Below are 18,461 nucleotides of genomic sequence, written 5' to 3'. Positions count from 1 at the left end.
GGAAGGGGAGGATTTCCTTATAGCAGTGTAATTGGCCAGGTGGTAAGGCTGGGGGCTGTGAGGAAAGCCATCCTGTGCAGTGGACGGTGGGAGAGGTGGGAGGTGGTGCGGTCCTGTGACAGGACCTGCTGGACATGCCCTGTGCCTGCTGCCTGCCCCTGGGCCGCATGTCAGGGAACGAGAGGACTGTGCCATTCTTTACTCTGCCTTGGAAAAAGTGCATAAAACACAAATTATCCAAAAGGGTCTTTATGCCTTTCTCCAAGAGCCTTCTTGAGCAATCTGACTCTAAGGGTTACAGGGAGAATTTCTATTTACAGGGGGAGGCTGGCCTTGCAAACCAACTCTGACTCTACAGGTGACTCTCACTCAGGGCCTGTGTTTCGCATCTGCCCCCCGCCCCCAACTCTGCCTGCTGTGTTTTCTCTGAAATACTCTCCCCTCTAGCTCAGTGGTTCATGTTCAGTTTTTCTCTCGAGACTCAGATTAAAAATCTCATTTCCTTCAAGAATGATTCCTTGACGGACCTCCTCTTATTTTGGTCATTCTTTTACTTGGAGCCTCTGGGATACGGACTTAATGCTACGTTCTACTTTTCAACTGATTTATTACAAAATCACCTTCTTCATATAGTACAGAACATTTGAGGCACTTTTATCGTGCAATTGTCTATCAGTTGTTTCGTATTCTCTAGTGTTATGTACTCTTACCATTTCATTAAGATCCTAAATACTTCCAAGATGTAGATTAAATCTTCCAACTCATTGTACCCTCAAAACCCATAGCCACTAATGTACAAATAAATATATACCTATGATGTAATTGCATGTTAAGTAAATGAAATTTGACTGAAGGGTAGCATACTTCTTTCTACTAAATTGTAGTAATAAAATACGCAGGGGGTTACATGTGAGGCGGCTCATTACATGAAGAATATTTAAAGTTTAACTCTGCCCTGGCAGTAGCAGGGACGACTGGTGCCCCTGTTTGAAATCTCTTTGTTTAGCTTTTTTTTTTTTTTGAGACGGAGTTTCACTCTGGTAGGCCAGGCTGGAGTGCAATGGCATGATCTCAGCTCCCTGAAACATCTGCCTCCTGGGTTCAAGCCATTATCTTGTGTCAGCCTCCTGAGTAGCTGGGATTACAGGCGCATGCCACCATGCCCAGCTAATTTTTGTATTTTTAGTAGAGATGGAGTTTCACGGCCGGGCGCGGTGGCTCAAGCCTGTAATCCCAGCATTGGGAGGCCGCAGACGGGCGGATCACGAGGTCAGGAGGATCGAGAACATCCTGGCTAATACGGTGAAAACCCCATGTCTCTACTTAAAAATACCAAAAAAAAAAAAAAAAAAAAAAAAACTAGCCGGCGACGAGGCGGGCGCTGTAGTCCCAGCTTACTCGGGAGGCTGAGGCAGGAGAATGGTGTAAAAAACACGGGAGGCAGAGGCTTTGCAGTGAGCTGAGATCTGGCCACTGCACTCCAGCCTGGGTGGCAGAGCAAGACTCCCGGTCTCAAAAAAAAAAAAAAAAAAAAGAGATGGAGTTTCACCATGTTGGCCAGGCTGCTTTTGAACTCCTGACCTCAGATGATCCGCCTTGGGCTCCTAAAGTGTTGGGATTACAGGCGTGAGCCACCACGCCCGGCCTGTTTCGCTTTTAAGAAGAGATGTGGCAGGAATAACAAGGGAAAGAAGGGAGCACAGGGGATCTTAGGATTTAAACTGATGATGCGCTCCTTTTTTTCCGAGATATCATCACAGTCTCTTTCCTTCATAACTTTAGAAGTATTTGTAGTTGGATAATACGGTTAAAAAACTGCTTAAAAAACTATGATAGATCATCACTCTACTGTTAGAAATTCACTGCCTGCACTATTCTTTATTCCTGAAGATACCCCTTACTCCTGCAGATTTGTAAGCAGTTTAGTATGCAATATGTCAACCCATCTCAATCCTGGCTGTGTATAACATTATATCTGTACTCAAATTTAACCTTACAGAATCCCCAAATTCCAAAGCTCTCCATCCCTTTCTCCCATTCTGCTAATTCTCTGAGATCTTCTGATAATAGCAGCTCATTAATAAAAGCCATGTATTTCATTAGCCTGATATACAACACCAGTTCTGAAAAACACCAATGTGCCTAAATACCCCTCAGGGAGCATGAGAAGCTGTAGGAACTCTGGAAAGCCAGAAAGAATGTGACTGAATCCTGGTTCTCACTAACCAGGATTTTAAAATTTGCCCATTTTTTTCTTGGGCGAGTTACTTAGTGTCTCCATACCTCAGTTTCCTCATCTGTAAAATGGAGACAATAACAAGTACCCATCTCATGGTGTCACTGAGAAGATCAAATGAGTTAATCCATGTACCTAGCTCATTGTAAAGGTCCAATAAACATTAGTTGTTGTTACTATTATCTCATATTGTAAAAGAGAAATTCCACTGGGAAAAACATCTCTCCAAGTTAGACATGAACAGATATAAACTTACTCTTGTGGGATAGAGGTGTGATAAATATTTAGCAAAATATCACTTACAAAAGTCTTAGTGAAGAAACTGGTTTAGATAGATTTTAGCAGCTACTAAGAGTTAACTCATGAAGCCTCTATGGTGTCAAAGACATTTAGAACTTCTCTGGGTGTGCAAAAACAACTTGGTATTTCCAGTTATTCAGGCCAAGCCTGGGAAACATCCTGGAATCCTCACGTTCTTTCATACCTCAAATTGCATCCATTAGGAAACCCTGTCGCCTCTATCTTCTGACAGATGCAAAATCTGACCACTTGCCACTAACAGTCTCACTGGGTTCCTTACTTCTGCCGGATCTCCCTACCTTGGCCTCTTCCTAGCACTGCAACCTGAGAGATCTGATTAAGACCTAAATCAGGCCACAACATCCTGTGCCAGAACCCTCCTCGCTTAGAGTGAGTAAAGGTAAGGGTCTTTACAGGGCCTTCTAGGCTCATATGACCACCAGCCACCTCTTTGACCTCCTCTCACTACTCTGTCGTCACCTGCTCTCCAGCCACACCGCATGCTCCTTTTCCTCAAAGATGGCAGGGACACTCCTGCATTTGGGCCTCTGCACTGACTGCTTCTTCTGCCCCCAAATATGCATGTGATTAACCCCTTCAAATGTCATTTTTTTCAATGAAGGTGCTCCTGATCAACCTTTTAAACATTTCAACCAATCCTCCAACCCACAGAATCCTGGTTCCCTCTTACCATGCTTGACCTTTTCGTTTTCCATAGCTCTTATCACTTTCTAACACTTTACGTGTGTGGGGGTGTGTGTGTGTGTGTGTACACACACATGTGTGGAGAGAGAGAATAAATATACATATATGTATATATGTGTGTCTGAGAATATACATATATGTATATATGTGACACATATACACACACATATATGTATGTTTATTATCTCTATTATCTATGATTTGTCTCCCTCCACCAGAATGATAGCTCCATTAGGGCAAGGTATCTTTGTCTATTTTATTTACTAATTTATCCCTAGTCCTTAGAGGTTACTTGGCAGATACCTGGTGTTTAATAAATATTTTCAAGTGAATGACCTTTAAACTATTTTTAATCAAAAGTTCCTCCTTGAGTTAAAAAATATCTGCCTCTTAAAGATGTTTTGGTTAATGCATCTGCTGAGCAAGTGAGTAACTTTGAATGAGAGATACGTCTTTTTTTTTTTTTTTTTTTTTTAAGAGAGTGTAAATTAAACACTTTCCTGAAGCTCTTTTCTCCTACTGTCATCCTTTGGGATCAGAATGGACTACATCTGAGGCCCACATTCCTCTTCCTGAGCATGTCCCTCATGGTCCTAGGTTGGGAGGCTCTTCTCAACTTAAGCAAACTACGGAATGCTCTCCTGGGCTGGAGCCCCTTCAACAGGCTCTTCCTTCCTTAACTCTCTCTCCCTCTAAGACCCAAATACTTTTATAATATTAACACTCCTGAGATGAATCACTATGTTTCAGTCAGCTAATACTTTTCCTAATCAGTCAATACCTTGGCTGGGATTATCTCACACTGAGTTGAAGGCAAGATGGAACAGACTATCCCTGAGGGAAACTAGAAGGGTAAAAAGGGACCTCAGGAAATAGAGAACGGGAATGACCTACTGGCCCAATTTTACAACTTTGCCTTGGTTGGTTCTCGCCAGGCCACTAAAAGTAATTAGATGGCAAACAGTTTGCTGGACAAGCCTTAGGTATTTGGCAGAGGTTAGCCCTAGCCCTTGAACCTATCCTAGAGCCCAGGAACTAGTTTGCATATGTTTAATGTTCCAAACAATCCACTCTCCAGCCTAAGAGCCCTGGATTGAGTGATTTTACAGATGGCAATTCGGGAAAAGCAGGAAGAGTTAAGTTCTCGTCCTTGGAAGCTTATCTCTCCTTCCCTCCTACCTGGCAGTTCTTCTCCCACAGAGTTTGCAGCGTCAAACTTTCCACACTGCAGGCTGGGCACAGCTTGTTTCCAAAGGCCTCCTGGATCCGGAGAACCAGGCATTTGTGATGGGTCTCATCCATGGCATAGAAGTGGTTGAAATCCAGGAAGATAATCTCTTGGGGGTGCTGTGTAAGAAACGAGTCAATTTCCATCAGCCCATCCCAGACCTTGATGCCAAAAAGCCCATGGATGAAGTAGATCTCCTGGTCGGCATCCCCTGGTTTGGAAGACACACGCAGGTCAAAGTAGCGGATCCCAGCTTCCAGCTGTTCCCGAAATGTCAGGTTCTGAGTCATAGACCACTTCTTCATTAGCTTCTTCACCAAGGAGATCCTGGCGAGGCGTTTGATAGCTTGGGTTTGGTCAGGCCCCACTGGGGACTTTTCATCCACCCAGTAGCTGAATGAATCATGTGAGCCTGTACAAAGGAATAAAGGTGAGGAAAGCAGATGAGATGGGAGCTGGGAAAAATAAGCCAATTGATGAGAAAACAAACAAACAAAAAATTAAGAACCAAATACACACACTAAAACTGCAAATGAATAGTAGCAAGATTTGCCAAGTTTGCTAGGAAAAAAAAAACACAAAGAAAAGTAATGCTGCAGCTTGTTAAGCCTGGGGTAATACTATAGTTTTCATATATTTTGCTGGTGTAAGATAAATTAATAAATAACCTTTTGCAAAGCTATTTAGAAATATGCTGAAAATAGGGGCTTTAAAATATTCATACAATTTGCTCTAGTAATTTCATTTCAGGAAAGCTATTCTGAGGAAATAAACTCTAACGTCCAGGAAAACAAAGATGTCTGCCAAAGAATATTCATAATAGAGACAAACTGGAGATAATGCTTAAGTGTCTCTTATAGAAGAATGCTTCATTGTGATATATCCACTTTATTCATGCCATCATTGAAACAGAGGATATGAAAACACTGTGTCTATCTCAACAATGCTGAGAAAGTGATTTAAATTCTAGGAAAGGCAGAATTTCAAGAAACCCAACTTACTTTCTATGTTTTTAAAACATATAAAAAATTATATTTATTATTTTACTATTGTAAAAGTCGGAGTCAGTAGGAATGATTTATTGACAGATCAGCTAACCATTTTGATGGGCTCGACACAGTTTAGTTGATATGTTCCTCTTTTTGAATTCGTACCTTAATGAGCCAAAACTGCTATTAAATGGTCCAAATGCACATTCTGTTCCTCTGTCTCAACAAAGGGATAGGATGAAATGTTTTGTAAATGTCTGTTATGCCTGTTGGGTCTATAGTGCGGATTAAGTCTGATGTTTCTTTGTTGATTTTCTTTCTAGATAATCCATCTGTCCAATGCTGAAGAAGTCTGCAACTATTATTCTACTGGGTCTACCTATTTAGCTCTAATAATATTTGCCTCATATATCTAGGTGCTCTGGTGTTAGGTGTATATATATTTACAATTCTTATATCCTCTTGCTGAACTGATCCCTTTATCATTATATAATGACCTTCTTTGTCTCTTTTTGTGTTTATTATTTTTTTTGCCTTAAAGTCTAATTTGCCTAATATAAATATAGCTAATTTGCACACTTTTGGTTTCCGTTTGTGTGGAACATTTTTTTCCATCCCTCACTTTCAGTAGACTGTAAAGTGTGCCTTTACAGGTGAAGTGAGTTTTTTGTGGGCAGTATATAGTTGTGTCTTTTTTTTTCTTTTAAAATCCATTCAGCCAGTCCATATCTTTTAATTGGGGAATTTAAACCATTTACATTTAAGGCAATTATTGATAGATGAGGACTTTCTCCTTGTCATTTTGTTAATTATTTTCTAATTACTTTGTATATTCTTTGCTCCTTTCTTCTTCTTTTATTGTTTAACTTTACTATAATAAAACATAGAAGAAATGCTTCAAGACACTGGTCTAGGCAAAGGTTTCATAGCTAAGACTTCAAACACACAAGCAACAAAAACAAAAACAGACAAATGGAACTATATTAAACTGAAAAAGTGTCTACACTAGCAAAGGAAACAATCAAGAGTGAAAAGACAACCTGTAGAATGGGAGCAAATATTTACAAACTATTCATCTTACAAAGGACTAATATCCAGAATATCCAAGGAATTCAAACAACTCAACAGCAAGAAAATGAAATAATCAAATTAAAACGAGGACAAAAGAATTAAATAGACATTTCTCAAAAAGAAGACACACAGATGGGCATGGTAGCTCATGACTGTGATTCCAGCACTTTAGGAAGCTGAAGCCGGTGGATCACTTGAGTCCAGAAGTTTGAGACCAGCCTAGGCAACATGTGTGAAACCCTATCTCTACAAAAAATACAAAAAAAGTAGCCAGGAGTGGTGGTGCACACCTGCTACTCAGGAAGCTGAGGTGGGAGGATTGCTTGAGCCCAGGAGGCTGAGGCTGAAGTGAATGACGAACATCGTACCACTGCACTCCAGCCTGGGTCAGAGTAAGACCCTGTCTAAAACAACAACAACAACAACAACAACAACAACAACAACACCACCACCACCACCATATAAATAGTAAGCAAACATAGGAAGCAATGCTCTATGTCACTAATCATCAAGGAAATGCAAATCAAAACCACAATGAGGTATCATCCCTGCCCAGTTACAATGGCAATTTTATAAAAAAAAAAAAAGACAAAAATAACAAATGCTGGTGAAACTGTGGAGATGTATGTAACTATTGGTGGAAATGTCAAGTAGTACAGTCATTATAGAAGACAGTATGGGCGTTACTGAAAAAACTAAATGTAGAACTACTATACAATCCAGCAACCCCAATAATAGGTATGTAACCAAAGGAAAGAAAAGCTGTATATCAAAGGGATACCGGCACCCCCCATGTTTACTGTAGCACTATTCACAATAGTGAAGATATGAAATCAACCTAAATATTCATCAACCAATGAATGCATAAAAAATATGGCATAAACATACACTGGAATACTATTCATCCATAAAAAAGAATGATATCCTGCCATTCACAGCAACACGAATAAGCCTGGGGACATTATGTTCAGCAAAATAAGTCAGGCACAGAAAGATAAATATTACATATTGTCACTCATACGTGGGGACTCAAAAAACTTTTGAAGTTCATGGAAGTAGAGAGTAGAACTGTGGGTATTAGACTGGGAAGGGTAGCCGAGAGGGTAGGCTAGAGAGGCTGATTAGCAGTTACAGAATTATGCTAGGACCGGGCATGGTGGCTCATGCCTGTAATCCCAGTACTTTGGGAGGCCGAGGTGGGCAGATCACTTCAGGTCAGGAGTTTGAGACTAGCCTGGCCAATATGATGAAACCCTGCCTCTACCTTAAAAAATTGCAAAAATTAGCCAGGTGTGGTGGTGCATGCCCATGGTACCAGCTACTTGGGAGGCTGAGGCGTGAGCATTACTTGAACCCGGGAGGCAGAGGTTGCAGTGAGCTGAGATGGCGCCACTGCACTCCAGCCTGGGTGATGGCTAGACCCTCTCTCTCAAAAAAAAAAAAAAAAAAAAAAAAAAAAAAAAAAAAAAAAAAAAAAAAAAAAAAAAAAATGTTGCTAGATAGGAGGAATGAAGTCTGGTGTTTTGCAGCACTGTAGGATGAATATAGTTGGCTATAATTTACTGTATACTTTCAAAGAGCTAGAAGAGAGGATTCTGAGTGTTCACAACACAAAGAAATGATAAATGTTTGAGGTGATGGTTATACCAATTACACGAATTTGATCATTATACATTGTATACATGTATTGAAATATCATTCTGTATCCCATAAATATGTGCAATTATTACTGTCAACTAAAAATAAAAGGGCAGGGTGTGTGAGAAAGAAAGCATGAATCCCCCTAGACAGAGATTATCTTTTTCTGAAGTATGAGTGACCACCATAGGCACATTCCTAATTATAGTGAGAAAATATTTCAACAGTAACTATTTCTAGATGAAAATCATCTTATTTAGCAAATATCTTTCATTTTGGTTATTGGTTCTATCCAGGGTGAATCATTCTTATGTCTATTATCCACTAACTCATGCAGAAGCTAATTTGGTTAGTGCTGTGACTGGCTCTGAGGTGAGGGACTCCACAGAGGTGGCTTCACTTTGCAAGTAAAATCTAGAAGGAAAATGCCTTTGCTTTGGCACTACTAACCTTGTTCTTAACCACTACCCCCCATATTACCATCAGAATTCCTGTATTCATACTCATTCACTGTCATCCATTTTCCATTTTTCTAAATTTTAGTGTAGGTATTTCACACATAATGCAAAATTTTACAAAACACTACCATTTTATATTATTTCAATTTTCTTGAAAACAAATAATTCTGTGATGACTTCAGTGTTTTGTTTCCTAAGAAATAAAGTGAAAAAGGAAAAAAAATAAATTCAAATAATGCTTTACTTTTATGTGGCATCTGGAACACAGAGACTATCCAGTAAGTATTAAGAAAAGACCTATTTATTCATCCTTAGGCAAATTGAATTTTGCAAGTGAGAAAATTACCAGCATATTTCAGGTAAGAAAAATTGCCATTACTAATAGAAATGTGGAACAAGTCCCCCTGGATTTTCCACAGTGGTTATCTCTGTTAATGAGGCTCCCTGGATACCTGCCTAATGCTCTGCTTCCTTTGGCTGTACAGCAACAGGAAATTTTTATACCTCCTCATTGAGAGATTTATTATGAATACATTAGATATAGATGGTGAATAGCGAGTTCTCTCTTCTTTTTAAATTGCATTAACAGCCCAGCTGTTCAGGATTGAGTGTGTTATATAGTGCAAGGCACATACTGAACTTAATTCTTCCCTGGGCATTCGGGAATAGCCATTATCCAAGCGTAGAGGAGAGACAAATCCCCTCTGGTGTTCTCCTGTTGGTGTTGAGAGCAGTTTCATCTCCAGAGGGAGATGTGCTAACAACCTCCAACACTTTTCTCTGTGCCTGAGGACTGTGCAGAAATGTAACAGCAATGGGACCCCAGGGATCATTTTGAATACACAAGGACATACATGGTACCCAGATCATCCCACAGAAGAAGGAGAGCGTGTATATTTCCTAGGAACAGAGTCTTTTTTTACCTCTTTGTTCTCTCTTCATTTCTCCGGCCCCACCTTATGCTTTCTGACCTCCTGTGCCCAGCACCATCCCTGCATCCCTCCAACCCCTTTACAGGACAGGACAGGACAGAACAATGAAGCAGACTGCTGAATGTTTTAAAGCACTTGCCCTATATAGGCCTATAGCAGCCAAAGCCAACCATCACTTATTAACCACTATCAATATTTTTTCCTGTTCTACTTCTTTATTTTCCAGAAAGCTTTTGCATCATATGGAGTGGGTGAAATAACATTTAACTGCCTAAGTACATTAAATTATTTCTTTTGGAAAACAGGCTAACAATGTCCCCCCTTTCCTGCCCATACAATATTTATAAGCCAAGTAATCTGCCAACAGTACTTACAAATAGAAAATCCTAATATTTTATAATCCAAATTCACTATCAAAGTTTGTTCCCCTATTACTCCCCTACAACTCATGGAAATTATTTTATTCTTTAAAGACAGTGATTCTTCCCCTTCTGTCCTGGAATGTATGAATAAAATTCTAGCATTTCTTCAGAAGAGGAGGAAAATACCCTGCACCACTGGTCCTTGCCTTATTCTCTAAGAGAATTGCTGCTTGGGAATTGGTAGGGATAGCAGCTCCATGCATTCTAGCTTGTTTTATGATAAAGTCAGCAAACAGCTTAGGACCTCATCCCACTGTAATTTCTGCAGCTAAAATAATCTTCGCTGCTATTACCTGGCATTACCTATGCACCTTCACTCACCTCTCTCTTTGGCTTCTTTATCTCTGTCTAAAACATATTTAAGTGGTACCCCTTTGTCTTAAAACAAAGTACTTTTCCTTACATGCCTTCCTCCACACATGACTGTCTTCTCTTTCCTCCGTGCTGTCAAATTCTTGAAAGTGTAGGCCAGTCCTGCTGCCTTTGTCTGCTATGACACACTCACTCCTTTCCATCTGAGTCCACTTTCTCTCCTTCTGTTGCTACTCTTGATCCTAACAACTCTCTAATTCAAATGGCCATATTCTTCTTGTTTTCTATGAGGGTTTGCCAAGTCAGCTTGTTTGTGGAATCTTCCATTCCCTTGTGCTCAGTGTATATTTCTGCATATTTCTGGGTGCTCCCATCCTGCCTTTACCTTCTGTCTGCTTTTCTGACTCCTCTTTATTGTCCCTAAATTTAAATGTTTTCCAAGGATCTATTCTGTATTCTCTTCCTTTGTCCACCTTCAGAGAATTCAGTCCCACTCCCCAGTTTACCACAGTATGCAGATGACACCAAAAGCTTCCTTTCTAGCCCAGACTCCTGTAAGTTGCAAACTTACCTTCCCATTTTTCTGCTATGGCCTGCCTCCAATGGCCTGCTCACACAATAAAGTGCGTATTTTCAAAGTCTAGCTTCTCCTGCTGGCCCTCTCATCCCCCAAAGTGTCTCTCCTGAATTTCTGCCAGTAGTTACCCAGTCACTCAGACTTGAAATCTTGGATTCTGTTTAAACTCTTCTCTTTCTCTCACCGTCTTCATTTAACCAGTTACCAAAACTTTACATTTGACCTTTGCAACATACATTAAACCTGTCTCTTTCATTAACTTTCAACTGCCACTGTTCTCATTGATACACTCATTGCCTGTCAAATAGTACCAAAAACCAACCAACCACCAAACAGAAACCCTAATTTGGATCCTTTCACTCTTTTTCATTTGTTCATACTCAAAAGGCAGTTTTCTTAAGATACAGCTTTGATTATGACACATTCCTCCCACTTCCCGCCTTCCAAATAAAGCTCAAACTCAACACTGGGGTTTTAGAATTGTCTTCAATATGGTGCCAATGCATTATTTCAGACTCATCTCTTACCAGGCCCCTACATACAGCCTGGAAACTGTTGGTATGCAACATAGACAGATAGGCAGGCCTCTTTCTGGACTCTGTTCACTTTTGCTGATACCTTCTGTAAAATATTTGTTCACCCCAACTATGTCTATATTTTCTCCCCAGCATTTATAACCCATATTGAGTAAGTTACTTTTTCCATATCTCAGTTTCCTCATCTGTCAAATGGGTCAATAGTACCTATTGTCACAAAATTATTGTGAATATTGAAACATAAGCAAAGTGCTTAGAACAATACTGACACTTAGTAAGTGCTGAACTATAATTATTGCTATTATTAGTCATTCTTAATTAGTCGGAAATCAGAGGGTGAAGGGCTGATTAACTGAAGCTTCTTGCCTTAAATACTGATGGTCTAGAAGATTTTATTTTCTGTACCTGATTCATCTTTCCTCTCTATCTTATTAGTTGACATGGAGATGACAGCTTAGCCTCCACTCTGTTGGCTATAGCCACCACCACTCTTTTGGTCACAGTCTAAGTTTGTCATCATCCACATTGAAAATCTTAAAATTTAATTTCTGACTTTTTTACTTCTTTACTTCTGCCATGCTTCAACCTGACTTTTATATTCCTCCCCTGTCCCGCACCCCACCCCTTGCAGTCTGAGAGCCCAGCATTGGCTTTACTTCTCCTTCAGCTATATCTAAGATCATCCACTTGCCAGCTTTCACATGCAGAATTATTAATTATAACTATCTGAAAGCTGTTAGGAGCCTGCTGAGGTACATTGTCTGTCTATACAGTCCTGAAATACACATAGAAATATTAATATGACATTTTCTAACCTACCTTTTGACTAACAACAATGTTTTTCTCCTTTTCTCCAATGTATTTCATTTATAGAGGAGAAGCAATATGATCTTAGGACGTAATTGGCATCAAATACTAAATGATTGTTTTCAGACTCCTTTGGGCAGAGAATTTTGTTGTCATCTAAAAACTACTCCATATATAGCAGTAAATATAGACATATAAGTCCCTCCTTAATGTTCTATAAGCCTAGGACTAATTTTAGCCCTTAGAAAGGTGAAATTTTTTTCCTCCAGTTTCTAGAAATTGACTTTTCTCTAATCCTTTCATTTTCAAAATTACTACCCATTTCTTCCTATTTTCTTATATAGTCAACAGTCATTAACAATGTTTCTTTTTCCTTTCTGTATGCATACAAAACCCTGAATCATGTATGTGAAAGCACTTTATAATGTAAAGCAGTGATTCTCAACCTTAGATGCACATCAGAATCACTGGGAGGTGGCAGAGCAGGGGGCGCTCTTAAAAACCACCAGTGCTCATGAGCTCACCCCAAACCTTCCAAGTCAAAATCTCTCTGGGATGAAAGTCGACAAGCTTCTTGCTGATCGTAATGTATACCCAGGCTTGATACTTACAGCCACAAATGTTAAGATTATAGTTTCCCAAAAGTTTTCTGACTTCTGGGCATGGTCTTCTCTGGTTGGTCTTCTAGTACTTTCAAACCTTCACATAATAATCTGGTGAAGTGCCTTTCCCACATATTGGTAGATGCTTTCTTTATCACTCCTTTTGTTCTAAGATACACCCTGCCCTTTAAACAATTAAGTCACCACAGCTTGTTTGTGAAGAAGAAAATATTGGGAGGCCTTGGTTTCCTTATCATGCCTCCTAGTATGTGATTAGATTAGGTTACTTAAGGTTTATTAGGGTCCTTGGGATGTGCGCTGGGTTACAGAGCTCAGAATAAAGTCCCCGTGGCAGCAAAGTCACACGGGAAGAGAGAGATTTGAATGGGAAAAGGTTAGCAAGATTTTTGCTCACTGTTAGTTATAGTTATTGCCTCCTAGGTGGTGTTAGATTATCTGAGAGGTAAGGTAGGAAAAAATGAGCTAGCTGGCCTCGTGAGACCAGGCACAATCAGTTTGCTCTTTATCTGGAACACAAATTACTGCTTGATTCTTTCAGAGGGCTGTCATTTGGGGATTAGAGATCTCAAATGAGTGCATACTAGTTTTTAGTTAAAGCACTTTCATTACCCATTTCTTGCAAATTGGAGTAGTTGCCATTTTCTTAACTCAAATAAAAAGAATTTAAAGCTAGCTTCTTGGGAACCTGGTTTCTAAATAAAAAGAATTCAAAACACACACTATGAAATGATACATTTCATTACAGTACAATGGCATTTCAGATTATAGGATGACCACACTTCTAGCCATGGAGGGAAGATTGAGACAAGAGTTAAGTGAAGCATAAGAAGACAGAGAGAAACTCCCCATCTGGGGAGGTGAGGATGGTCACCCCAAGTAAAATAACTCCTGACTTCACATATTTAAGAAAACCTCCTGTCTTCACCTCCCTTAGGTTCTCCTGTCTCTAAGTCCTTCTAACTTTGAAGCCCATTAGTTCCTCCAGGTGTTTCACTGATCCCACTCTCCGCACCCCATGTGTATTGACACCATTCAGTGTATCTGTGCCTCTAAGCACTGACATCGAAAAAATTTGTTCTTAGGGGGCGAAAAATCTTACTCTTCTATGTACAAAGTACAGATATATCTGAGTGTTACAATTTCACAGAGGAGGAGTGGGGGAAATAAGGAATAGAAATGCCTAAAAAGACTCCTTCGGGGAGTGATTATGAACAAAAGGTTGAGATAGACCACTGCCCTAGACTGAGGTTCCTGGCTTATCTGGGCAGAACCTTTGACCCTGTCTCTTTTTAACCTTAATTGGCTTGCCTCTCAGTGCCTCCAGCAACATTTCCCTCCCATCCACAAGGTGACCCAGTACTCGAAGGTTCTATTCCCATCCCCTGTCCCTAGAACACTAATGGGTTGGAACCACTGAGTTCCTTCTTTTCCAGTAATCTTTTTAAGTATTCTCACTCACAATTTCCAGGACCACCAACAAATCATTTTTCTGTCTACGCAGTCCCAAAGGACCCAGACTTGCACTTTGAAAGATACTAGTTAAGAAAGAAGAACTTTACAAATGGTGAGTCCTGACACCTAACTTAATGAATTACCATAGCTCTGAATAAGCTAAATGGAGTGTCCACGCAGTGGTTAGGGGCACAGGGTCTGTTGCCAGGCTGCCTGAGTTCATAATCCTGGCTCTACTGCCTACTAGTTATGTGAATAAAATGCTGGGCCTCAGTTTCCTCATCTGCACAACGTGGACAACAGCAGTACTAACTTCATTGGTTTGTTGTGAAGACTAAACAAGTTAACTCAGGCAAGCACTCAGAGTCGTCCTTGGCTAATAGAATGAGCTCAAACATGTTATTATTATTAATTATTAAGAAATTTGTGTCATCTTTTATTTGGATGATACTATCTGAGAAACAAATAATTCTGGTTTCTAAATAAAGCCATGAAACCTCAGAAAATATTTATATTTGAGGATCTGTCGTGGCAGTTAACATTTAGGGCTAGGAAAAATGAAGTCTGTAATTTACGTCATTTATTTTAGGTTACACCCAAAATCGACATCCAAAGAGTAAGTCTGGATCATAGTATTCTACAGTTGAAGTTCAAATTGGCACTAAAACTAAAATTATAAATTGTTAATATCTCTAATCTGCTCCTATGTCAGTACTTGGAAAGAAATACAGTGACTACACAATTTGAAAGTATAAGAGAGAAAATTCTGAGGATGTTCTTAAACTTTTATTTTAAAATATAAAATTAGATGTCATCAAGTGATTTTATGGAAAACAAATACAACCTGTTGCCAAAATATGTTGAATCACAGATTTTTTGAGAGTAGAAGCCTGTATGATCCATTATTTGAAATAGAAAAAACAGTAATGTCTTCCCAACCCATCAAAAAAACCCTATCAGTTTTCTCAAATATCAAATATCATTAAAACACTCAAACACCAATGTAATTATCCACAGATAATCTTTCCCTAATATAAACAGCAGAACCAGTAATATTTTCAGAAAATTTTCTGTATTTTTTTTTTTACAAATTGAAAATATTAATGCATAGTTCTTAGAGATGTAAGCATGGCCAAGTTTATGTTAGTTCATCTCTCTCAATATGCTTTATCACCCAATTTTTCTTTTTAGGCCTCTCGAGTGTGCTTGTTTTATTCACAGGCTGTTTGCTTTTTTTAGAAGACATTTCACTCAATAATGTGGTAAGCTGAGAGCACTAATGCACAGCTCGTGCCTGCTGGGAGGGTAGCTGAACTATGGATGCAACACATTCTCCATCTTTTTGCCAAGGTGTACCTGCAACTTAAATGTTTTTGCTAGCTCCCACAATGGGATTTTTTATTTAGGTAGTGAATTCTGGATAAAACAAATCTTATAAGTTGTTATAGCAAATGTTTGGACAGCAAGAGTTTGGATGAAATATCTACAGAGGTGTTTGGAGCTAAGTTCCTCTCAGTTACCAAAGTATTTATGTGCATGCCCATCTGAAATGAAATCCAGAAAATTCTCTTATTCAGTTTGAAAAAAGTCCACTTTTCACTTATTTGGAAATATTTTTACTAATATCAATAGAGAACTTCTAATAGATAATAATTATTCTCTAAAAAATTCTTTTAAATACGAATATTATTTTGAGTTCATTTTTGAAAGAGTCGTCTATATTCCATGTAAGCTCCAAATTTTTATCAAGACCTAAATAATATTATTTCTATCAAAACTAAGATGGTCTGGTCCATTGTAAGCTTGGGCTAAAAACATATACTGGATGTGCATGTATTTTCTATAACGAATAGTCAGAGTGTTCAATTAAAGCTTGTCTATTTTATTTCAGTCTGAATTTTAGGTCACATGTCTGTAATTTGCATATTTTGCCTCTATTAGCCTATACTTTGTCAAGTGAGGTCAAAGTAATGCAGGCAGCTTGCAAAAAATCCAGGTGCAGCTATCTTTCCAGTTACCCACTAGAGCTGATGCTACATAAAATTGCACTGAATGTCAAATTTAGTTTTCCTAATTAATATAAAATATATAAACTAAAAAAATATTCTAGGCAAATTAATAAGATCTCAGCTGCAAAGACTCTTTCCTGCCCAGCAACAGCAAAAGGATATTAAAGGTGCCCAAACACAAAAGACCAAAAAAACCCTTTGCTCACACTTTATCTTAATAAAGCTAAGTAATTCATATGATGCTAGCTACCAGAAGGTGTCTGGGCAGCAGTAAAGGCTCAACTAGGTCAGAAGACAATCTGTGCAAACAGCAGAAGAGAAAGCAGTATCATGCTTATAAAAAGATAAAAGATATAAGTGTTCAAGCCAAGAAAAAGAGTAATTTGTTCCCATCTCCGAAGCAGGAAAAGAAGAGAGAACAGATGCCCCTTTCTGATGGAACTGGAATCAGAGATGTCCAGCTAAACAATAGCTCCTCCTCCCTCATCACTGCCAGTCCATCTTTGAGGGTTTCAGAGATGTCAACCTCATGAGTTGTTAATCAATTTTAAAGAGTTGAATTTTTCTGAGAAAATATAGTAGTCCCTTCTTATTTGCAGTTTCAATTTCCACAGTTTCAGTTAGCCACAGTCAACTGTGGTCCAAAACTATTAAATGGAAAATTTAAAAAATAAACAATTCATAAATTTTAAATTGTGCCCCATTTTGAGGAGTGTGATGAAGTGTTTTGCCATCCCACAGGCCTTCCAGTCCAAGATGTGAATCATCCCTTTGTCTAGCGTATTTATTTGGTAGAGGTTCCCCAACCATTAGTCACTTAGCCATCTCAATTATCATTACAACACTCAAACACCATCAACAGACAATCTTTCCCTAATGTAGACAGTATAGACACAATATAACCATCAACAGACAATCTTTCCCTAATGTAGACAGCAGAACCAGTAATATTTTCAGAAGTTTTTCTGTATGTTTTCTACAAACTGAAAATATTAATGATGACTTCTTAGAGACGTAAGCATGGCCAAGCATGACTGTTGCAGTATCACAATGTTGGTGTTCCAGGAACCCTAATTCTACTTAAGAATGACCCCAAAGTGTGACAGCAGTGATGCTGGCATATTGTTATAATTGTTCTACTGTATTACTAGTTATTGTTGTTAATCTCTTACTGTACTCAATTGATAAATTAAACTTTACCATAGGCATGTATGTACAGGAAAAATCACAGGATGTATAGGGTTTGGCTCTATCCATGGTTTCAGCAGCCATTGGGAGCCTTGGAACATACGACTTGCAGATAAAAAGAGACTACCGTAAGAAGATTTTATGATTTGATCTACAGAGAGCCAGAGACCCTGTCTTCAAAGAATTTCTATTAAAAATGTTTCAACAAGTTTTTGTTTTTTTTTAGAAAATGGGTTAAAGACATGAGATTTAGGCCCTCAAACACATTATCTTGCTAAAAGTGCTTGCATTTTAATAACCTACGATTTTTAAGAAATTCAACATTTTTTTTCAAATGTACTAAAACGAAGGCAGTCAAAACATTCCCACTCAAGTTCACCTGATTAAAAACTCTGAATATATTCCTGAGGTTTAGAGAAACCACTACTTCCTTTTACAAACGGCTGAAAACATATGTCTCAATACGCATATAGGCAATACAGGCAAAATCAGCAAGGCCAGGTTTCTGGAAGAAGAGCCATTTAGGAGCTGCTCCTCCTTCAGCATCAATGTCCACTCTCAGACTTAGACAGTGATGAGGATATGCCAGAACACCTCTCTGGCCCCTCAGAGAGCACTGGCCCAGCCGGAGGGATCCAGCTCTGACTTCCCATGCAGACCATCACCAGCTCGCTTCCCTGTAGAACATCTTCCTGACTCACGACAGCAGCCAGCTCTGCCAGGACGATGGGCTTCCAGGTACAGCCATGTTGGGGGGCACACCCACAGAGCAGTGACCAAAGGGACCAGTCTACAAGGGATGTTAAGATATTGCTCAGATAAACTGCAAATTTGGTCCCAGTTGCTGCAGGTTTTCACCAGCGACTCCTTATGAAATGGGCAAGATGTTAAAACAAACAAACAAACAAACAAACAAAAAAGCTCTCTTCAGTGCACAGAGTAAACTCTTTATCTTGAATGTGAACATGTGATAAGAAA

The 18,461-nt window shown here is 39.1% G+C and overlaps 1 protein-coding gene across 2 annotated transcripts in view; it reads right to left on the bottom strand.

Moving 5' to 3' along the window:
- The window catches only part of PLCXD2 (phosphatidylinositol specific phospholipase C X domain containing 2), a 53,021-nt gene that overhangs the window by 14,695 nt on the left and 19,865 nt on the right, over positions 1–18,461 (bottom strand). For both annotated transcript variants that reach the window (XR_001887386.1, XM_017882414.1), the window contains exon 2: positions 4,421–4,881. Coding sequence is in view for 1 of the 2 variants with exons in the window: in XM_017882414.1 (XP_017737903.1) it covers positions 4,421–4,881 (461 nt within the window). In the remaining variant the exon portion in view is untranslated. The remainder of the gene's footprint in view (positions 1–4,420; positions 4,882–18,461) is intronic.

The sequence above is a fragment of the Rhinopithecus bieti genome, unplaced genomic scaffold, assembly GCF_001698545.2.
Source record: "Rhinopithecus bieti isolate Rb0 unplaced genomic scaffold, ASM169854v2 scaffold_777, whole genome shotgun sequence".
Lineage (NCBI taxonomy): Eukaryota > Metazoa > Chordata > Mammalia > Primates > Cercopithecidae > Rhinopithecus > Rhinopithecus bieti.
This window is presented reverse-complemented; position numbering and strand designations above follow the sequence as displayed.